General features: G+C 30.2%; 10 protein-coding genes across 10 annotated transcripts; 7 read left to right on the top strand and 3 right to left on the bottom strand. All coding sequences in view use genetic code 12, as the record gives it.

Annotated features, from left to right (window-relative positions):
* Positions 1-611: 611 nt before the first annotated feature.
* Positions 612-3,908, top strand: AMS1 (alpha-mannosidase; the record flags this gene model as incomplete). The annotated part of the gene is made up of 1 exon (XM_051755907.1): positions 612-3,908. One exon carries the CDS (start codon positions 612-614, stop codon positions 3,906-3,908), a length of 3,297 nt encoding a protein of 1,098 aa, XP_051616382.1.
* A 172-nt stretch (positions 3,909-4,080) lies between these two features.
* On the top strand, positions 4,081-6,249 carry KGF55_001341 (uncharacterized protein; the record flags this gene model as incomplete). Its single annotated transcript, XM_051755906.1, has 1 exon — positions 4,081-6,249. The coding sequence occupies one exon, from the start codon at positions 4,081-4,083 to the stop codon at positions 6,247-6,249; it is 2,169 nt and encodes a 722-aa protein (XP_051616381.1).
* A 330-nt stretch (positions 6,250-6,579) lies between these two features.
* On the top strand, positions 6,580-8,526 carry KGF55_001340 (anaphase promoting complex subunit 5; the record flags this gene model as incomplete). The annotated part of the gene is made up of 1 exon (XM_051755905.1): positions 6,580-8,526. One exon carries the CDS (start codon positions 6,580-6,582, stop codon positions 8,524-8,526), a length of 1,947 nt encoding a protein of 648 aa, XP_051616380.1.
* Positions 8,527-8,576: 50 nt separating this feature from the next.
* On the bottom strand, positions 8,577-9,143 carry KGF55_001339 (CDP-diacylglycerol--inositol 3-phosphatidyltransferase; the record flags this gene model as incomplete). The annotated part of the gene is made up of 1 exon (XM_051755904.1): positions 8,577-9,143. One exon carries the CDS (start codon positions 9,141-9,143, stop codon positions 8,577-8,579), a length of 567 nt encoding a protein of 188 aa, XP_051616379.1.
* Positions 9,144-9,773: 630 nt separating this feature from the next.
* EDC3 (Edc3p) lies at positions 9,774-11,279 on the top strand (the record flags this gene model as incomplete). The annotated part of the gene is made up of 1 exon (XM_051755903.1): positions 9,774-11,279. The coding sequence occupies one exon, from the start codon at positions 9,774-9,776 to the stop codon at positions 11,277-11,279; it is 1,506 nt and encodes a 501-aa protein (XP_051616378.1).
* Positions 11,280-11,485: 206 nt separating this feature from the next.
* Positions 11,486-14,905, top strand: KGF55_001337 (nucleocytoplasmic transporter; the record flags this gene model as incomplete). The annotated part of the gene is made up of 1 exon (XM_051755902.1): positions 11,486-14,905. One exon carries the CDS (start codon positions 11,486-11,488, stop codon positions 14,903-14,905), a length of 3,420 nt encoding a protein of 1,139 aa, XP_051616377.1.
* A 102-nt stretch (positions 14,906-15,007) lies between these two features.
* Positions 15,008-16,018, bottom strand: KGF55_001336 (Mrp/NBP35 family ATP-binding protein; the record flags this gene model as incomplete). The annotated part of the gene is made up of 1 exon (XM_051755900.1): positions 15,008-16,018. The coding sequence occupies one exon, from the start codon at positions 16,016-16,018 to the stop codon at positions 15,008-15,010; it is 1,011 nt and encodes a 336-aa protein (XP_051616376.1).
* Positions 16,019-16,207: 189 nt separating this feature from the next.
* On the top strand, positions 16,208-17,581 carry KGF55_001335 (uncharacterized protein; the record flags this gene model as incomplete). The annotated part of the gene is made up of 1 exon (XM_051755899.1): positions 16,208-17,581. The coding sequence occupies one exon, from the start codon at positions 16,208-16,210 to the stop codon at positions 17,579-17,581; it is 1,374 nt and encodes a 457-aa protein (XP_051616375.1).
* Positions 17,582-17,660: 79 nt separating this feature from the next.
* On the bottom strand, positions 17,661-19,355 carry VAC8 (protein anchor; the record flags this gene model as incomplete). The annotated part of the gene is made up of 1 exon (XM_051755898.1): positions 17,661-19,355. One exon carries the CDS (start codon positions 19,353-19,355, stop codon positions 17,661-17,663), a length of 1,695 nt encoding a protein of 564 aa, XP_051616374.1.
* A 711-nt stretch (positions 19,356-20,066) lies between these two features.
* VID21 (Vid21p) lies at positions 20,067-23,336 on the top strand (the record flags this gene model as incomplete). The annotated part of the gene is made up of 1 exon (XM_051755897.1): positions 20,067-23,336. The coding sequence occupies one exon, from the start codon at positions 20,067-20,069 to the stop codon at positions 23,334-23,336; it is 3,270 nt and encodes a 1,089-aa protein (XP_051616373.1).
* Between the last annotated feature and the right edge of the window lie 38 nt (positions 23,337-23,374).

The following is a 23,374-nucleotide window of genomic DNA, read 5'->3' as shown; positions in this document are numbered from 1 at the left end:
TAATAGAAATACTTTAAATAATTTTATACATTTTCAGATTTCAGATCTAAAAAGAATTTATAATTGATTTATTGCCTATCATGTAATAATAATTTTTAATTGAGTTTAATATTTTTGCCTTCGTTGAATTCAATCAATCAATCATTTTGTTAGGCATCATTTTCCAATGGTAAAGTAAGAAGTCTCATGATTGTCACAAATACAAATTTGGACTTCTTAGACTACAGATGGAAATCGATGCCCAATAAAGTGATCAATCGATTATTCAATCATTCTTGATTCTCTGATTCTTTGTTCCATGAGTGTTTTGCAAATGAATTTCCGATAAGATAATGGAGTTCTTTATTTGTGTAACTTCCCCTAATTTTAGAAATATTATTTCTATTGTTTAATCTTAAAGTAGAACCACTTTATTATTTTTATCCTCGAATATTATCCAATTCAACCAGCGTGGTTACTCTGGAAAATTCTAATTCTTTATCTTTAAAAGCTTTATTAAGTTTATTGTATCTGACTGTCACTGGTCCAAACAAGTTTCAATATCAAAAACAAATCATACCACATTATCTAAATCAACGTATCCCGACATAAACTGCAAGTAGCAAAGCAAAATGGGGTACGATAATTTCAATCATCAACCAAATTTTAAACCAATTGATCATTTATATGATGATAGATTGCGTCAATTTACAGATAAAGGTGGTCAATATCCTAATTTAAATTTACCTAAATTTTATGATATTCATAGAAAAGAAATTGGAAATTTAAAAAGTTGGAAAGTTCCAGATGATAAAAATGGTAAAACTCAAAGACCTTTATTTAGGGATATTAAATTTTCAAATATTGAATGGGAAAATATTGGATTAGGTTATAATTTTGGACCAAGTTGGAAAACTTTTTGGGTTAAATTTAAATTATCAATACCTGAAGAATGGTTAAAATATGAAGGATTAGAAATAGAATGGGATTCAAGTTCTGAAGCTTTAATTTATAATTCAAAAGGTTTACCATTACAAGCTTTTACTGGTGGAGGTGATCGTAATTTATTTGATATACCTGAAGAATATAGAACTAGTGAAGAACAAACTTTTTATATTGAAGTAGCATGTAATGGAATGTTTGGTAATGGAGCTGAAGGAGAACCTGATCCAAATAGATATTTTAAATTAGTTAAAGCTCATTTAGTTGTTCCTAATTTAGAAGCAAGAAGATTATTTTGGGATTTTTGGATCTTAAGTGATGCAGCAAGAGAATTTCCAGGTGGTTATTGGCAAAAACATCAAGCTGCTGATATATGTACTAAAATTATGAATACTTTTAATCCAGAAGATGTTAATTCCATTAAAGAATGTAGAAAATTAGCAACAAAAATATTAAGTAATAAAATTAATTCAGATGAAGTTTTTGATACAAATCCAAATCCAAATAAAAGAGTAGATGTATTTGGTGTTGGTAATTGTCATATTGATACTGCTTGGGAATGGCCATTTGCAGAAACTAAAAGAAAAATCGTTAGATCATGGACAACTCAATTAAAAATTGCAGATAAATATCCAGAATATGTATTTGTAGCTTCACAAATGCAACAATTTAAATGGTTAAAAAAATCATATCCTGAAATTCTTGATAAAATTAAAGAAAAATTTACAACTAATCAATTTATTCCATTAGGTGGATCATGGGTTGAAAATGATACTAATTTACCAAATGGTGAATCATTAATTAGACAATTTGTATTAGGTCAAAGATATCTACAAAATGAATTTGGTTTTAAATCAAATATATATTGGTTACCTGATACTTTTGGTTATAGTTCACAAATTCCACAAATTTGTCAATTAGCAGGTATAGATAGATTTTTAACTCAAAAATTATCATGGAATAATATTAATAATTTCCCATTATCTACTTTCAATTGGAAAGGTATAAATGGTTCACAAGTCTTGGTTCATATGCCTCCTGCAAATACTTATACTGCAGCAGCTCATTTTGGTGATGTATTAAGATCCTCACGTCAGCATAAGAATTTAAGAGATGTACCAACTGGTTTATTATTATATGGACATGGTGATGGTGGAGGAGGTCCAACCGAAGAAATGATTGAAAAATTAAGAAGATGTAGAGGTATTAGTAATGAAGTTGGATTATTACCATCAGTAGAATTAGGAGTTAACATAGATGATTTTTATGATCATTTATTAGAAAATTCAAAACAAGGATCTACTTTACCAACCTGGACTGGTGAGATATATTTAGAATTTCATCGTGGGACATATACTGTTCAAGCTCAAATTAAGAAATATATGAGATTAGGAGAAATTAAATTACATGATTTAGAATTAATTGCAGGTTTAGTAAGTTTAAAATATAAAGATTATAAATATCCAGGTAAAGAAATTCAAGATTTATGGGAAGATCTTTGTTTATGTCAATTCCATGATGTTTTACCAGGTAGTTGTATTGGTATGGTTTATTATGAAGAAGTATTTCCTATGTTAAGTTCATTATTGAAAAAAGCTGATGAATTGACTTTTAAGGCTCTTAAAGTTGTTGGTAAAGGTAAAACTGTTTCAGTTGTCAATACTTTATCTTGGGATAGATATGACGAAATTCTTCATATTTCAAAAGAAGATGCACCAGTTTTGTTTGAAATGTGTAAGTACCATGGACATAAGGAAGATGATGATAAGAAAATCAAAGTTTCAGTAAGTCTTGTTGGGGGAATGACTGAATTCAATACAAAAATTAAATATCCTGCTACGGTTAAAGAAACTGATACTGGTTTCACATTATCAAATGGTTTATTAGTCGCCAAAATTTCATCATCAGGTGTTATCACTTCACTTTATGATACTGTAGCAGAAAGGGAAATAATTGATACAACAGAAACTGTTCAAACTAAACAAGGTAATAAATATGTTGGAGGTAATCAATTAATTTTATTTGATGATGAACCATTAAACTTCCCAGCTTGGGATACTGAAATTTATTCATTAGAAAAATTCAAATTATTAGATAAAGGAAAATCTAAAATTTTATCTTCAGATCCAACTGAAGTATCAATTTTAGTAACTCATCAAATTTCAGAATTATCATCAATTGAAACAATAATTTCTTTACCAGGAGTAAATTCACAAAATAATAATAATTATATTAAATTTTCATCAACAGTTAATTGGCATGAAACTTATAAATTTTTAAAAGTACAATTTCCAACTACTATAAATTCAGCATTAGAAGCAAGTTATGAAACCCAATTTGGTATAACAAGGAGACCAACTCATTATAATACTACTTGGGATATTGCAAAATTTGAAGTTTGTCATCATAAATTTATGGATTTAAGTGAATATAATTATGGTGTCTCAATATTGAATAATGGTAAATATGGTGGTTCAATTCATGGTAATTTGATAAGATTATCTTTATTAAGAAGTGCTAAAGCTCCTGATAATAAAGCAGATATGGGTATTCAAAAATTTGAATATGCAATCTATCCTCATTCAGGACCATTAGGAATTGACACAGTAAAAGCAGGTTGGAATTTTAATTATAAATTATTACCAATTGTTGCTGATACTTCATTTTTGAATGTTATTAAGTTAGAAACTAAATCATCTTTAATTTTATCTCATATAAAAAGAGGTGAAGATGATGTTGATGTAAGTCAATATAAGAAATTGACAAAGAAATCCAAATCAATTGTTATTAGAATTTATGAATCTCTTGGTGGTGCAAGTAAAGGGAAATTAATAATTGATGAAAAATATTTCAAAGTTGATAAAATTATAAAAACTGATGCATTAGAAAATAAAGTTATTGAAGAATTGAAATATAAAGATGGAGAAGTTGATATTCATTTGAAAAGCTTTGAAATTGGTACTTATAAATTGATTTTAAAAGATTAATAAATTAGAAAATATAAAAGTGTATAGATTTTGTGTGTTCGGTAATAAAATATAAAAAGTTTGATTTTTCAAATCGGTATGTTTCTTACACAAAACTCGTTTTTATGTAGAATTATAAAATTTACGAAGAGATGCCAAATTGATCAAACCTACTCGAATCATCTTGTAAATAATGTCAATAAACATTATACTCGAGGACATAAAGGACTCACCAAGTTCGATAATTCAAACATTATCAACCCTTCATAATGACAAGTCTATTTTGACTCAAATATCCAAATCAGACCTAAATCATTTAATTTCAAGAACTTTACAATTATGTAGATCATCAAATATTTACAACAAATGGAGTGGAATAAATATTATGAAAGTCATAAGTTCAAATTATGTGATTTTAGCCAATGAAGGTTCTAATTTTGTAACTATATTAATCACAATATTAGAAAATTTTAACAGTACAATTGATGTAATTATTTTAAAAAACAGTATTGAATGTTTAAATAAGCTTATGAAACAAATTAGAAATAAACCTACATTAACAAGAGAGATTTTGACACCAAAATTAAATCAAATTATTCAACTTTATATAAAAAATTTACATTTTCAACCAACTTTAATTATTAATTCACTTTATAAATTAATAAAGTATCATCCAAATACATTCAGACCATTTGCAAATAAATTCAATGAAAAATTAACTCAATTGTTGAGTGAATCAGAAGAATATCCAATTGAATTGAAGAATGCAATTTGTAAAACAATTGCAATTTTACCAATAATTGAAAGGAATGAGCCAGAATTGAAATGGTATCAAAATGTTTTACAAATAATTAAGGAAATTGTTTATGTGATAGAGATATATGAAGAATTTTTCCATTTCGATACTGATTTGAAAAAATTGATTGCGAAATTGCCAAGGGTTGAAGATAAATCTAACTTTATATTTGAAGATTTGAGTATTGATTTTAATAAACCATCGACAATTCTGAATATTAGTACAAGAATTGAAATTTTAATTCAACTTTTGACCCATTACTTGACTGAATCAATATCAAGTGTTAAAATTCCCATTGGAATGGTTTTAGTTCTTACAGAAGTTATTTTTTCAATTAATTCAAGATATTTATCATTCAAAAACGATGTGAGAGATGAAGAAATCAAAAAAATCTTAAATTCAACATTATTGAAAAACTTTCAAAATACTTTAAAATTTTTAAATATGTTACTAGTATTCAAAGGAGCTTTAGTTTTACATTTACCTTCAATTTGGTCGAATTTAGAAATGATTATTCCCATTAATGATAAAAAAATATCTAAGCAAGATATTTTGAATAATGAACAATTATTTCGAGAGTTATTAAATTGTGCTAGTAATTATTTACAATTTGTTGGTACTTCATCAGATAACTCATATATCACTCCATTAGTTGATGTTGCACTAATTTTAATTGAACCAAGAAAAGTTGCTAATGATACATCTAAAACGACAAACAATAGTACAGTAAATTCAAAAAAGAAAAAGAAAAACATTTCATCAGCTCCATTATCTGATATTTTATCACACGAACATTTATTCAATGAATCTTGCTCAGAATCTACTTTAGTTATAATTCAAACATTTTTCAATCAAGTTATTAAAAAATTCGAATTACCACCAACTCAACATTATAAAATCTTAAAATTCATAATCAAACAAAGTATAGAAAAATCAAATTCCAATTTGGAAAACACTGTACCTGAATCATTACAAGACTTATTAATCAGTGCAGTATTAAACCCCGGATATGATAAAAATAACATTTTACCAATTGTTTCATCAATATTGTCTACTAATCAATTATTAACTGTCTTCAATAATCCAAGGTTACCTCCATTACCAAAATATGTCACTTCTTCCATACCTGAAGAAATTGAAGATGCTGAAGAAGATAATGATGAACATGTTACAACAAATCTTTCAGCTAAAGAAAATGCTATTAGACAATTACTCGAGGAAAAAGCTCAACAACAACAACAACAGAATCAACAAAAGGAAGAAGAAACTAATAAAAGATCTTTAATAGAGGAAGAAAATGAAGAAGCAAATGAAAAGAGAAGAAAAATCTTTGACGCTAATTTTAAACCAAATCAAGTTGTATCTGAGGAAGCTGTGGTTGAAGCGAACATTGAAAAATCTTCTTTAGGTCGAGTTGTCACTAGTACGTCTTTGGAAGTTACTGAAAAAGTAGAAGAGGAAAATGTAAAAGTAGAAGCAGAAGAAGATCCTGAAGGGTCAGATTTTGAAATGCCTGAACTCAATCTTGAAGAAGATACAGATGAAGAAGGCGAAGAGGAAGATTGAGTTACTATTTTAATATTAAGGTACCACTTTATAGAAAATTGATAATTTTCGAATTTGAATTTATTTGAGCTCTTGGCAGGTAAGAGAATGTACCAAGTGGTTCCAGACCAATATCTGCTTAGATAAACATTCGTGATATAGGCTTGGAATCTTTTATGTAAGTACGTTGTTTGTTCGAAATACCTTTTTCTACAACACGAATCTAAGAAAAACAATAAAAAAACAAATGTAAATAGAATTGATCGTAAATCAAATTTGTTGCAAAACAGAGTAATTTAACAAACTTCTTCTCCGTTCAACAGGCAGTGATTAATGTTCAATCTACAGTAAATGACCCAAAATGCTTCGAATTTCTGTTTATTCAAAAACATCTCACCATTACAAATCATTCCCCTAATCATTATAAAGATTTATGCAGAAAATTGGAATGTTACTCCAAACATATTAATTAAGTTAACAAAATTAGTTGAAAATAAACAATCAACTACTGAAAATAACGAATTACAAATTATATCCGACTTAAGAGAACTATGTGATTATTTAGATGACGATGATTTTTCTGGTCAATTGATTGATGTAGTTTGGAATATTAGTTCATTGGAAGAATTGGATGAAATGTTGAATTCAGTCAAAAAATTAGTCGTTATGAAACAACCAACTACACCTTCAACAACAAAACAATTTTTGAATAATTCCTTATTTGGGATCTTCATACTTCAAGTAATTACTTATTTTGAAATGTTAGATTATCATGCAAGTCTATGTTTATATCAACTGTTAGTTGAATTTAGAAAATCAACTAGAGATATAATTGAAACTGAACCATCTGAGAAGTCACTAGAAGATGTTTTGAATAATCAATTAATTAAATTGGGATTGAATAATCAAATTGTTACATCAAGATCTAAAAATGATTTGGAACAATTAATAAATAAACAAATATCAATATTAGAACAATTCGGGACACCAACTCCTCCTTACATAAGACAAACGATGAAAATTATGACATCACCAGTTATAGTAGGCTCAACTCAAAGTATGTCTTTCAATAATATACCTAGTTACTCATACCTCAGGTATTTAGAAAGTTTATCTAAATCGAACTATATTGAATCAATCGATTATTTACATCAATACTTTGATTACATGGTTAGCAACAATTCCAAATACTTTTATCATTTTGCTTTGATATCAAAAGCTTCATTACATCAATATTTTGGTGAAGATCAAAAAGCAATAAATACAATAGAGGAAGCAATTAGTGTAGCTAGAGAAAATAAAGATAATTCTACATTAACTTATATATTGAGTTGGTTCTATAATTTTATGCACAATAAACCACATTTATGGAAACAACAAACCTTATTCAACAAAAGTAACGAAGATCAACTATTAGACTTTTTGATAAAAAAATCTTCATCAATAAATATCCTGTTGTATGCAATAAATCTTGGTTTTGAAACTCTACAAATGATGAATAATGGGCAACTGATTAATGTCTACACTGGAAACATGATTAAGACTTTATTCACAGCTATAAACGACATGAAACCTACTTTTATACGATCTTGTGAAATGGCCTCAACTGTGTGGGATAGAGTTGGTGTAGCCCCCATGAGTGATCTATATAATGAATTAGCGATAGAGTACTCTGAGAACTCATTAGATTCAATCAGGTTAAAAGCAAAAACTTTATATCAAGAATTTTTGAAAGGAGACCTTACAGTTAATATCAGTGGATTGTCACTGGAGACAATGGATCATTCTTTGTATAATGATATTCAAATTCGCAGTTTGATTGTAAAAATTCAATCCTATTTGATTCAAGGTCAAGATAGGAAAGCAAGAGAGATAATGGATTTGTTACTAGACAGTGAGATAAAAGATTTGGAATTAAAAAATAATGTGCTTTTCCTTGATATAGATATTGACATCAAAGTGGGAAATTATTCCAAAGCATTAGACAAGATTTCAACATTCGAACATTGCAACAATTACTTGACAATCAAATTAAGCATATTAAAATGTAAGATTTTCGATTTGTCAAAAAATCCTCATCGCGCGTTGTCGTTACTTACTCAATGCATACAATTGAGTAGAAAATACGGTTACAAACAATTAGAGATTGAATCTACTTTGCTATATTTCGATACTTTACAAGATTCTAATTTAAATGATGAAATTTTAAAATTGACTGATGACATTTTCCCTAGTGTTTACAACTCAGAGATTCAACATTTCATTGACAAGATCTCAAGTTTTGCTATGACTGAATAAAATTGTAATAATAATTTAATTTATGATTTATGAGAAGTATATAATGTAATCTAATCTTTCTTGAATTCCTCAACAACCGTTAATTTTTTATTATGCTCTTCGACATCCATTCTAGCAAGAATCAAAGAAGCAGACTTCAATTGAACAACATTAGCAATTTGTTTGAACAACCAAATAGGAGCGCTAAAAGCACCCACACTTAATCCCAACCAAAAAAATTTATGATAATATAGATATATAGCAATATAAAATAATTCATTCAATGCACATACAACAAATAAAACTTTTCTGTTAGTGTAATATAAGGATAACAATTTGGATTGAGATTGATCAACATTTTTGTGAGAAGAAGATCCAGCTGATAACATAGCATACATATGAATATAATGTGAAGCCAAATCTAAACTAATTAATAATTGCCATACCACGGTAAATTTAGGATATATGACAGATAAGTAGACAATTAAACTTGAAGTGGCGCATCTATCAGTAACCATATCTAAAACTGCTCCAAATCTTGTACCTTGATTAAATTTTCTTGCTGCATATCCATCAAATGCATCTAATATACTTGAAATTCCATAAAATACAATTGTGAAGATTGGATGATTTGACATACATAAAAATGATATTATGGCTGTTACAATACGTAAATATCCAATTAAATTTGGTATATATAGAAGGATTGTTGAAGTTGTAACGATTTTTTTTTGATTGGATGTTTCGGATTTATATTTTGTTGATTCCACCATTATATTTTATAGACACAGAATGATATTAGATCGTGAGCGTTATGGAAGGTAATGCAAGTAAGTGTAGTTGGTTTATAGAATGTTTCTAATGTTTTATTGGTGTTCTTTTGTATATGCAAATGAATCGGGTGATATGGTAGAAAATTGAATTAACAACCGAAAACTTCGAAAGTACAATCTTGAAAAGTATAAAGTGAACAAAGGCGGCTGAAAATGTCTAATGTTAAAAAGCCAGAACTAAACTAAGGTGATATTCGAATTAAGATCGTCCGTATTAGCTGAATTGATTAGTTATTGGTCGTCGATAATAATGTTGAATCTGGGGTTACAAGGAATTATTATTGAATTTGACTAACAATATTTTAAAGAAGAAATTGACAGAAAAATAAACTTTTTCAAAATCAAAATTTTTCAAATCAATTTTCAAATAGCTTATTCTTATTCGTTTTCCATTTGACTTGGGAACTTCTTCCATAGTTAATATTCAACTCTCACATGTCTGAATTTACCAATTACAAAGTCCGGTTGACGTTGAAAGATAAATCAACTTTGTTAGGTTTAATATCACATGTTGATGATAAACAAATTACTTTAAGTAATGCAATTAATTCAATTGATCCTAAAAATGTTAATACCTTGATCAAAATACCAAATTCACAGGTAACAGATTTGAGAGTCATTCAATTGCCAACAACAACTAACAAAAAGAACAAAAAGCAAGCAAGAAATGAAGAGATTTTGAACGAGTCAACAAATCATACACCATCAAGATCAAATACGCCAAAACTTACCAACCAAAACCATAACGAAAAAAACAAAACTTGGGAATCAAATTCGGATATCGAAGATGTGAAAAATCAAGAATTTGATTTTCAAGCAAATCTAGCGATGTTTGATAAGAAATCAGTTTTTGAAGATTTCAAAAGGAAAGACAATATTCAATTGAATGATAGATTAGTAGGGCATAATAAAATTGAAAATATCAAAAAGAAGGAAAAGTATGATGTTGATGAAATGGTCCTTCATCCCACAACAACTAAAGATAACTGGGATCAAATAGGTAAATCATTAGATCGATCAAGAACTGAAACACCTAAATCAGATTCTCATAGAAATCAAACGCCTTCAAAACCAAGTGAGGTTAAAAAAAACTACAAGTTGGTGAATTCGATAGATTCAACACCTTTATTTTCTGCATCACCTGTGCAATTGTTGGAAATTGAAAGATTTTCAATGGATTTGTTTGGCATCACTCCAGCTATTATGTCAGAAGTATGTGCTACAAATTTGAGTAGATTGATAATTGACACATGTTTAGGGGGTTCAGTAAGACTAAGTAATAAACAAAATCATAATTTACCTCCACTAGTACTTCTCCTAATTGGAAGTGCAAGATGTGGAACAAGAGCATTTGCCACTGGTCGTCATTTAAGTAACCACGGAGTAAGGGTATTAGCATTTGTGGTGTCGTCAGATGAATCTGACCCAGAGTTAACACAACAATGGAGATCTTTCGAATCAACTGGTGGAAAAGTAATAACTGAAAGTTTTGAAGAATTAGATGATATAATACGGAATCAATTAAATACCCCCGTGGAACTCATTATAGACGCCTTACAAGGTTATGATGACCATTTAGAAGATATATTTTATAAACCAGAAGATCAACAAACTTTATCGACTTTGATTGATTGGTGTAATAAACCCCAACAACAACCAAAAATAATGTCATTAGATATACCAAGTGGAATTGATGCTGGCTCAGGTTTACCAGAAAATAAATTGAAAATCAATTGTCACTGGTGTATATCAATGGGATTGCCATTGAATGGAATAATACTAGCATATAAGAATGGTTATATGGATGAAGATATTATACATTATTTGATCGATGTTGGTATTCCAAACAAAGTATTTCAAACTAAACCAAATTTAAGAAAATTTGATAGGTATTGGTATATCGCGGAATCTTCTATTAAAATATCAATTCAACATATATAGTTATGAATAGATTTAATGAACTAATTAATGAAAAATACTTACCACTTACAATGAGAATGATAAACATAGATAGACTACTCTCTGTATATATTTCAAATACGCATGCTACCAATTACACGTAAAATCAAAAAAAATTGAAAATGCCTAAGTGAAGTAGATTGTTTTTATTTCACAACCATCAAGAAATATTGAGAGATCCAAAATCAATGGCTGGTGAAGATAAATACAGCAATTGGGGTGCTTCATCAGCGTTTAGTGCCAGGAATCAATCACCCGTACCGAAAAAGGAATTTAACTTGTTCGGAAATTCTTCCAGTCGAAAGAGACAAGAATCACCATTTGATAACAACAACGACTTGTTTTTACAACAATACACAACTAATGTGCCTCCCCCTGGAACGAATTCAAAGGAATCACTTCTAGATAATTTTGTACAGAAACATAATGGACCTTTAAACTCATTCAAAATTAATAATGCTTTCAATTTACCTTTCAATGCAAATAATCATCTGTCCAAACTATTTAGTAATAAACCACCATCAACACATTTAACTATTGACCAGAATGATAAAACGAACTTATTAGAAACCAATCATAGAAAATCCAAAATATCATCTTTTGACATACCTAAACCAATATCTCAAGAAACAAAAGAACCATCATCGACACAAACCAAACCTAAATCGAAATTGGGTCAGTTATTCAGTTTTTTCAAAAAAGATGTTAACAAAGCTAAAAACAAAATAGAGACTGCATTTAATTATACAACACCGAAAACATTATCGAATCCCTCATATAAAGCAATTGATGCAAGAAGAATTGGAAGTATGAGAAGATTGATTTTAAAAACTAAACCTATAAAGTATCATTTGATCGACGTAAATAAGGTATTGAGTGCTAGACAGAAAATGGTTGTTACGTCTTCTATAACAGCAAGTAAACTAATAACTCAAGATTCAAGTGACGAGGAGTTGGATGAAGTTGAAGAAGTTGAATTGAAACCATTTCCAGATAGTATTAAATTCAAAGAGCCAGTCGAAATGGAAGAGTCAAAACCTATCAACAATATACCGGAACAAAAAAATTATAAGGGCTATTGGTCGACTCCAGATCTTGAAGTTATCTCCGAATATGATGACGACCAGTTGAGCCGTATCTCAAATTTTATTATAGGTAGACGCGGTCATGGACAGATTGCTTATGATTATCCAATCGATTTAACCAAAGTTAAAGAAAATGCAGAGATAAATGGTACTTCGATTGCTGAAGAACTTTTCGAAAAAACAATAGTTTTTGATAGACCAGTTGTGAAAGCATACATGGACGTCGAACAGAAACCAGCAATTGGGTTTGAATTGAATGTACCTGCTACAATCACGCTAGAAAATGTTAGACCTAAAGAAGGTATGTCTATTGATGATCATATCAATGTATTAAAAAATCAAACTGGAATGGAGTATGTGAAGTTTGATCCATTGACTTCGGCTTGGACATTTAAAGTGAAACATTTTAGTGTTTGGGGATTAATCGATGAGTCTCAGACAGATTTAATGACTTTAAAGAGGAAACAGGATGCAAATGAATCAGAAGCGATTATTGAGTATTCTCGAGTCTACGAAAATGAAGACATAGATCAAGAATTGAAAAAGCAGAAATTGAATGAAAGTTCAAGAATAGTACCTGGTGGTTGGACTTTACCGCCTGCATCCGAGAAAGAAGATCTTTTGCTTTTGAAACGTTCATTAGTATCAGACGAAATAAGTGACATTTTGAATCAGCATAAGGAAAATGATCTCAGTGGTCAGGTAAATGGTATTACAATTGATTCTGACGGTGATATTGAGGAAGAAGAAGAAGAAGAAATTGACTTTGCCGACTTGGATGACGTTAAAATCAATGCATACGAGCCAATCATAACTGACGCATCTGCATTTGACGTGATACGCAATAGGTCTGATTTTCCTACAACCAATAATTGGTTATTACAATTAGAGTTGGCCAACCAATATAATTCTGCCATGGCCCCAATGGCTGCAACTCAACCAAAAGTGGATCATTTGACTATAAATAAGGTGGATGACATTTTGTTTCCTCGATTCAAGAAAAATGAGGAGGACGAAAAAGATGATATACAGGTCGATCCCATTGAAAAAAGTCCTACTTTTGATACATTAACTAACCAAGATATTACAACAATTTTCAAAACAATATTAGAATATGGAAAAATTACAAAAAGGAAAAACCAAATACCAAAAATTACACAACCTCAAAACATAAATTTTTCTGACTTCAAATACAGTTTTCCTCAAAATTCACCAATACAACTAGCAAGCATTATATTTGATTCAGCAAAATCAGAACAAGAAACCTCGGTAAACTTTGGTAATTGGCTTCGAAAATATAATGAAAAAACAACAAAAGCAATTTTTGATGAAAATGAAGATGATTTGTTATACTGTGCTTTCATCAGTTTTTGTTCAAATGATATTAACAAAGCAATCGAATACTCCTTGAAAGCGAAAAGTGAACATTTATCCGTCATACTTTCCCTGGCCACACTACAAAATGAGTTGATTCAACTGTTGGCTCAAGAACAATTACAAATATGGCAAGAAACAAGAAGTTTGGACTATATTCCAAAGCCTATTATTAAATTGTATCAATTATTAGCTAAATCACTAGATGAGGTAACTGACGACTTACCATGGAATCTTGCAGTAGGAGTTAACTTGTTTTTCAATCATACTAATGAACCATTGAAGTCTATAATTTCAGAATTTGAAAGTGTTTTAACAACAAATGATCCTATAACTGATCTTCTCAGGTTCTTTGCTGCTGGATATGATCATGATAAGGTTGCTAATTCGAGTTTGAGTAATTTATCAAAATGGATTTTTTCCGTCGTGTCGAATAAATTCGACTATAATGATATTTCTGAAAAGCTTGGATCTGAGTTGGATTCAGCAGGCTATTGGAAAGAAGCAATAATTGTTTACTCTTCAATAACGGATGATTCTAAAGCTGGTGATCTCATCAAAGGAGTAATTAATAAGAAAGTGCAACAAATTAAAAATTTAGATGCTGACCAAGAGTCATATTTGATTAATACATTACAAATTCCAAAATCATTGGTGTATGAAGCAGTTGCTAATGAGAGACAAAAATCAGGAGACTACTGGGGAGAGATAAATGCATTGATTGAAGTTGGATTTTGGGAAAAGGCACACGATGCTATAGTTAATCAGATTGGTCCATCTGTAGCGATATCAGGTAACTCACTAGAAATTTTGAAATTTTTTCAAATTTTGGAAAAATTTCCTCAAAATGGATTGATTATACCAACTTGGAATAAAGGGGCTGGTATTTATCAGAATTATTTCTATTTGCTACAAAAGAATACACATGATATTGAAGTTATAAATTTTTTAATTGACAATTTGAATTTAACATCATCTAAAACTACCATTAATCAAAAATTTGCATTAAATATTATTTCAAAATTTGTTGGTGAATTAGCTTTAGAAAATGCTGGTATTATAACACAACAGAAGAAGAAGATCACGAAGTTACCATTGGACGAAGTCAATAAGGTATTTTTTGAGAGATTTATAAAGAACCTAGAATAAATAGTATAATAAAATTTCGGCAATTTGACGCCTCACATATCATTACAATATCATTACTCTATAAAATACACCTAATAATAGCCCATGTCATCAATTCATTATTTAATTTATTTTTAACCCTTTCATATTCAATTCTACCTCATCCCTCAAACTGTCGACAACATCCAATATTGCAGTAGATGCTGGAGAATCAGGATTTGATTCAAAAAATGACTCTCCTGAATCACAAGCTTTACCGATTCTAGGATCTAAGGGTACAGAACCCAAAAAATTGATTCCTAATTCTTTACATAATTGTTCTCCACCTCCAGTTGTTGCTTTAAATATTTGGCTTTCTCCATGACAACTTGGACATACAAACCCACTCATATTTTCAACTAATCCCAAAATCTTTATCTTAGCTTTTCTACAAAAATCAATCTCTTTCCTGACATCCAATAATGCAACTTCTTGTGGGGTTGTAACTATAAGTGCACCATCAATACCCACCTCTTTCATTAATGATGTGACTGATAAATGTTCATCACTAGTTCCGGGAGGAGTGTCAACTAACAAATAATCTAAATGATCGCCCCAATCAACGTCTTTCAAAAATTGCTTTATTAACCCATTTTTTTTACCACCTCTCCAAATGATTGCCAGATCAGTATCTGGTAACATGAATGAAATACTCATTAAACCTAAATTATCAGCCACGTAAACAGGACTCCATCCACTATTTGATTGATGAATATTTTCATTTTCTCCAGCACCTAACATTCTCGGTAGTGAAGGACCACATATATCTAAATCCATCGCACCTACTTCTAAATTTTCATCTGCTGCTATTGCCCATGCTAACATGGATGTAAATGTCGATTTTCCAACTCCACCCTTTCCCGATAGTATTAGTATTTTGTGTTGAATATTTGATAATCTTTTATAAATTAATGGTAGGTCTGGATCAGGACCTTTTGGAATTTGAGTAGAACATATTTCTTGATTTGCACAACCTTTACATGCATCATCTTTACCTGCTTGTTCAGATGCTGGACCTGGACAGTGCTCAGGTTCTGGTGCATTTAATGTTGAGTCCACTGGATCTGACTCCGTAATCTTCTGGCTTGGTGACATTTCTTTAATACAGTAGTTTGTTGTTGTAATGTAGAAAGTTTGATTAGAAATAATGACTTACTTTATTAATCAAGCAGATCAAAATTTTGGTAGCGACTTTGATAGGAAAAGTTTCTTTACATTTCTTATCAGTAAGTACTTACTCAAACAATTCTTTAACACTTTAAATAATAAAATGTCAATTGCATCATGTCGACTAATATAGAAGAGATTATACGGCAGACTCCATTATTCAAAGAATCACGATTAAACTCATTATATTCAAATTTTGAAAACTTCAAACAACTTAATCCAGAAGGATATCAAGCAAATATTCAAGCATGGAAACAACTAATTTCAAATCTTATAAAGTCTAATGAGTTTGATCCTAAAAGTCAAATAAGCTTAACGACATATAATCCAAATTTGGAACAATCATTAACTATACCAATTTATGGAGAGCCCAAAAAATTAGATGGCATACTACAAGAATTAGTGAATAAGAGATTTCTAATACCGGAATCATTATTTTTGAATGCTAATGGAAATTATGGAAGTATAGTGAATAACCTGTTCAACTTTACATCTATTAATAGCTGGCTTCAATCGAGAGCGTTAAAGAATTATCAAGTGAAAAAGAAAAATGGTAATCTAATTGATGAAAAATATATTTTATGGGATGAATTAGTTCGACTTGGTGATAAGTTTCAAACTGAGGTTCAAAACAAAATTATCAATAGTGACAAATACTCGAGCACCTTATTCACAAATGATTTATTATACGAGAAAATACTAAAAGTAACGCATATAACGAAACAAGATTTCAAATTACTATTAAAATTCATATCAACTGATTTAAACTCTTGTGTAACAGAAACTAGAGATGGAATCACATATATCAAATTCATCAAAACAGATTCGGAGACAATTACAAACGAAGACGTTCTGATAATCAATATCAAACTTAATCTTCAAAACTTGAACATAAGAATCAAAGAATTGGAAAATAAATTATCCAATATAAATTTAAAATCAGTACTAAGTTTGCCAAAGGATGTACAAAAATTAAAATTATCAAGACTAATAAAGTTTAAAAAAGTATTGATTTCAAAATTAGATCAATCTATTCAACTTCAATCTGAGTTGTATCAAATATTAAATAAGATAAACGATGCAAAATTCAATATTGAATATTTTGAAATTTTACAGAGTAGTTCTAAAGTTCTTAACAAACTCAATAATGAAATTAAAATTGAAGATATTGAAGAAGTTAGAGATGAAATTGATAAAGAAATGGTTAAAGAGGAAGAGATCAGTGATGCTTTGATTGATAAGTCAGAAGCTGAAAATGACGACGAAATTAATGAAGAATTGAATAAATTAGTGAAAGAAAATAAACAGGGAGAAAACAAACAGGAAGAAAAATCAGCTGTCAGTGAAAAGATTACCCAAAATAGTGATAACGACGAAAAAGAATTACTTGATAAATTAGAGAGTTTAGAACTTTCTGATGAAAAAACAAAGAAGCTAAACGAAGATGAAATACCGTTGAAAAAAGAAGAAAATAAATTGATCGCCGAATAGATTGATTTTTAGATTAATATTATATTTTACATTACATTATTACATTGACCATTATTATCTCTTTTTTTTTAAAAAAATTTTATCCCAAAATTTGTAAGATCTGTTGCGTCAAATTATATAATTCGACTTTAGGATCTTCATATTCATCAGTATTATTATTATTATTATTATTATTTGTAGTTGGTTGTGCTTGTATTTGTTGTTGAGAATTACTCATTTTTTTGATTCCTGTTAATATAGCTTCATCTTCTTTTATAAAAGTATTAAATTCAATACTATTTGATTCTAATAATTGTAAAATAGTCCATAATGCAATATGTTCAAATGTAGCAGATCCGGACTCTAAGAAACGTATTAAAAAACCATGAATTCCTTCATTGGGTTGTTGCCAATTATTTAAGATATATTGCTTATGATCATTTGAAACTCTTGAACATAAGTTTGCTAAAGCTGCAGCCGAATTACCACAAACTTCTCCATTTTCTGAAAAAGTTAGTGGTATTAAGACATCTATTATGTGAGATTCATATAATTTTGGTTTTAAATCATCAGCTAACGCTAATATTGCAAAACAAGCCGATATCTCAGATTGTACTGATAAAGGAACTTTCAAAACTAATTCTTTACATTTATCAACAGCCCCAGCTGCTAACAAAGCTGTTCTATTTTTTTCACTTGATGCTGCTAAATTCCTTAATGTTGAAACAGCATGACATTGAATTTCTTCGGAATCTGTATAATCTAATAAATCAACTAATGGTTTTAAGAATCCAGCTTCAATTATTAAAGCTTCGTTTAATGGATGAATTGAAATATTCCTTATACAAGCAACCGCTGCAAGTATTAATGGTTGATGATTACAAGTTAATAATTGAACTAAATGAGGTAAACCACCAGCTCTAACAATTTCAACTTGATATCCACTATCAGATGCCAAATTTCTTAATGCTAAAGTAGCTTGACATTGAACTCTAGGTGACGGACTATCCATTAAATTTACAAGTTGTCTTACTAATTTGGGTTCTGTATTGGCTAATTTTTTTCTATTTGATTCATCAACCGCTATATTTGATAAAGCAGTAGTACAATAATATTGAACATCAGCATCATCATTTGATAACAAAGAAACTAATACAGGAACTGCACCAGCATTGACTAACTCATGTCTATTTTCACCCAGATGTGTCATATTTAATAATGCCCCCGTAGCATTTCTCTGTACTCTAATATCTTTCAGTTTTGCTAATTTTGTTAATGGAATTAATGCCCCACTTTTAGCAATTTTTGATTTATTATCATCTTGAGTAGCTAAATTCGTTATACATCCCACAGCATTACATTGTACTTCAATATTAGTTGACATCATTTGTCTAATTAATGGTTCTAATCCACCCATTTCAACTATTAAAATTTTATTTTCAGTATTAACTGCCAAATTTCCTAATGCTCCACAAGCAGCTCTTTGAACTTCAGAATCTGTTGATTGTAATAAAATTAATATTGGTTCTAAAACATCTCTATTAACTTCCCTTACATCTTTTTCTGTAATTTCTGCAAATGCTAATGCAGCACTTCTTTGTAAATCAATATTTTCAGAATAAACTAATGTACTTAAAGCCCTTAATGGTCCATTACTAAAGAAATCTACATCAGATCTATTCTCCAAATATTGTAATAATGCAGATATAGCTTCTCTTTCATTTTCTGCTAATAATAATTGATTTTGACTACCATCTCCATTTGCATTACCTAAGCAACTACAACAAGCACCCATTTTTTGTAATTTAAAATGAAAGTTAAAATTAATGTGTTATAAAGTAAAAATTAGAAATAACGAAGTAACTATTTCAGTATAAATTGAATTGAATTAATTTGGATTGCGAATGGTATGCTGGTTGGCAAACTTAAATTAAGTTATTAGGAAAAAAGATTACCAAATGAAATTTAGTAGTCCTTGAATTAAAATGGAAAGTGAATGTATAAATTTATTTGTTTAAGTGATCCTTAGAATCTATAAGGTAGTATGATTGAAATTGATGTTGCTGGTTTAATGTTATTGATAGTTGTTGAAACTATTTAAATTGTTCTTTAATTAAGTAGATAAGATTTTATCGTCTCCTTTCATTATTAAAGTGAGAAAGAAATTCGTTTAAATTTATTATTGTTAAGTTACATACTTAATGTATTTGATAAGTAAAGTTGGTAGCAAAACTCTTTTTTTGCTGTTACATACATTAATTTACGCGTTCTTCACTGTAGAAAACAAAGTCATGTGATAGTCACATGTATTTCACCTGACATACTGTAGAATTTAAAGATTTATTATTAAATTATGGAACTTAAGAAGTTCAAACATTGAAATTGTTGAAATCCATCAACACTCAAATCATCAAAAGTTAAATTCAAGACAAATGGAGCAGCTTGGGCTGATTAATTATTTGTTTTATTAATTTTATTCTGGCAAAACTAAAACTGATTATCGATCATGGTGATTAAAAGAGCTTGGGAAGACAGAATACAAGAACTTCTGCATATAACGATTGATCCTTTCTTACAAGATTTATCAAAGACTTGTTTAGATGAAGCTACTAGAATCACATTTTTAAATGAGTCGGAGGCAAAAGTTGATCAGTTTTTCAAAGATTCCATCATTAAATCGATGGAAGCTTCTATATTTTTACCACCAATACTACGAAGGAAAAGAAAATTAGATGAAACTAATGAAGAGACCGAGCCAAATTCAAGTCAACTGAGACAACAAGCTCAAAATAATGATAACAACCAGGAATCACAACAGACGGAAGGACCAAATGTTAGTCAAAAGAATAAACTACCGCATCATACATCCAAAAATAAACCTTTTGACTCAATATCATCATTAAAAACGCAAAAACAGATCGACAAAGAAGAACTAGATAGCTTTTTAAATCAAGATCTAAGTCAATTGGAAGTATTAACTGTTCCTGAACATTATCCATTAAAACCTCAAAGTGTTAGCTCATTAACAGAATTGTATTATTTAACTCAAACACTTGCATCCAATAAACTACTACCTGGAAGTCATAAGGCCTTAATGACCGAAAATTACGAACTAGCTTTATTAGAGGGAAAAGTTGCAGTTTTATACTCGAGAATTGAAGAATTGAAAAGACAAGGTAAGTGGTCATCTAGGCAACCAGAAAGATTTTATGACCCTTTCACCAGATTCAAAAGTTTTACTTGGGACAATTTATTGAAAGAAGCTAAATGGATGGCTGAAGACTTTAAGGAAGCTGGCAAGTATAAAAAATTCTGTTGCGTAACGATGGCTCAAGCAGTGAATGAGTATTGGACATTAGGTAAAGAGGCAACTTGTATTAAAAGGAAGGAACCAACACCGCCTGAAAAGGAGATTGACACTGATCAAGTCATGAAAGATGTTGAAAATGGAGAAGAGGAGGCGGTTAATGCAAATAGAGAAGAGGTAACTGAAGCTAGTACTGAAGCTGGTAATGAAGTGAAACATGAGAATGAAAACATTAATCCGCAAGTTATTTTAAAAGAAGCAGAGAATTCTCAAATACAAAAACCCAAGGAAAATTCGACATCATCATTATTCTCCAAATTAGAATTGAACTCATCGGTTACTGTACTCAAAATGGAAGAAATAAATAAAGTCGCAAATTCTGTATTAAAATCAATTCCTGATTATACTCCATATGATGGAAATAGAATCGGTCAACCAATTGAACCCAGGGAATCTCCAATTGTTGCTGTTTCGAAGTTATTACTACCATTTGAAAATGATCAAGGCTGGTACAAGGTTGTTTTAAAAACCAACAATGAGAATAATAATGAGCCACATCGTTTGCCTGAATACCAAAAGGGAGTTTTTGGTTCACAATCACATCGTAAATTTCAAGCATTGAAACCTCCAAAACCCCCATCAATCAGTAACATTGAATTCAGGTCTCCGACAATTTGGCTGCCAGAGGACGATAAACGTTTGATACATTACGTTGCTGAATTTTGTTTTAATTGGGATCTCATAGCTGAGCATATTCTGGTTGAGTCATTTGCAACTAGTTTAAAAAAATATGAGTCAAATATTGAAAGAAGAACTCCTTGGCAATGTTTTGAAAGATATATTCAATTGAATCAAAAATTTCAATTCTCAGATATGAAAGGTGGGTATTCTTATCATGCTCAACAATGGCTCGAACAAGCTCATAAAACTCAACTGACTACAAAAAGAAGAATTTCACCATTAGGTGTTGGTAATGAATCCATTCAGAGAGGTCACAGAAAATTAAGATGGGCATCGATGTTTGATGCCATGAGAAAAGCTATGAAAAAAAGGGAAGTAGCTTTAGCTAAGATAAACCACAAGAGATCAACAACTGAAGCTCAAATGAATCAACAAAATATAACGAATGGAGATAAACGAACAAATGTGAGCAAAACTCCAACCCCAGCTGAATTGTCCAAGTTGAAATATGAGCGAGACAAAGCCATTCAACAAAATTCAAGAAGTCGTCTCATGCAAGCTGTGGCCCAACAACAACAGCAACAACAGCATCCTAATCCTCAGGCTCAACAACAACAATTACAAATGCAGCAGCAACGTTTGCAGCAACAACAACAACATCAACAACAGTTTCCTCAATCACAAATACATCAGCAGCATCAACCTCAGCAACAAATTCCAATAGAACAACAACAACAACAACAAAGACAACAACAATTACAACAGCAATTACAGCAACAAGCTCAACAAATGCAACAAAGAAACACTCAAATTAATCAACAAATACCGAAACCAATTCAACAACAAGTTCAGAATCGATTTCAAAATCAACCTCAGCATAATTCAGATTTTAATCAAAATCAAACTCCGAGACCTGAACAAATTCTTCAAAGAGCTCAAAATGCAGCAATGAACGGGATGTCATCACAAACTCAAGTTACATTGAAAGATAATCAATTTCCGCAACAGAATGCTATGAAAATTCCTACAACTACTAAAGATGGCAAACAATTAACTAATGAACAAATACAACAATTATTACAAATGGAAAAACAAAGAAGAATGCTTCAACAGCAACAAGGGCTTGAATTTCAACAATCATTATCAAATCAAAATAGTCCAGTTTATGCTCAACAATTATTACATCCACAACCACCTCAACAACAGCATCTTCTGCCACAGCTGCAACAACTGCTTCTTCTGCCACAACATCAACAACAAAATCTTGTTCTGCTGAACTCTCCGAACATGCAATTCAATGCAAATCAACAACAACTTAGAGCAGGAATGCTGCCAAATAATGGACAAAATGCACAGAGATTCTTTCAACAATCACCACAACCGCAACAAAACAACATTCATCACAAATTACCACAGCAGCAACAACCTCAACCTCAACCTCAACCTCAACCTCAACCACAACAACCGCAACAACAACAACACCAAAGACCAAGAATCAATATTCCACCAGCACAAATATCAGCTATTATCAATTCAATTCAAAATCAAAACCCAAATCTTTCAAAAGAACAAGTTACTAAATTAGCAGCTCAATATTTGAATAATTTACAACAACAAGCTCAAAATAGAATGAATAAGAATATGTTAGCTCAACAACAACAGCAGCAACAGCCGGGTCAACAACAACGCCAACAAATGAGTGCTACTGCAAGTCCTCAAATGGGTCAAACTAATATACCAAATAATGGTGGAAACAACAACACTAATAACAACAAGAACAATACGTAGATGACTATTTAATTTTACGATGCGCTAATATAACTTAA

The sequence above is a fragment of the Candida pseudojiufengensis genome, assembly GCF_024610245.1.
Source record: "Candida pseudojiufengensis strain CBS 10847 chromosome Unknown scaffold2, whole genome shotgun sequence".
NCBI lineage: Eukaryota > Fungi > Ascomycota > Pichiomycetes > Serinales > Debaryomycetaceae > Lodderomyces > Lodderomyces pseudojiufengensis.
Note: the sequence above shows the minus strand (reverse complement) of the source record. Positions and strands in the feature narration are given on the sequence as shown.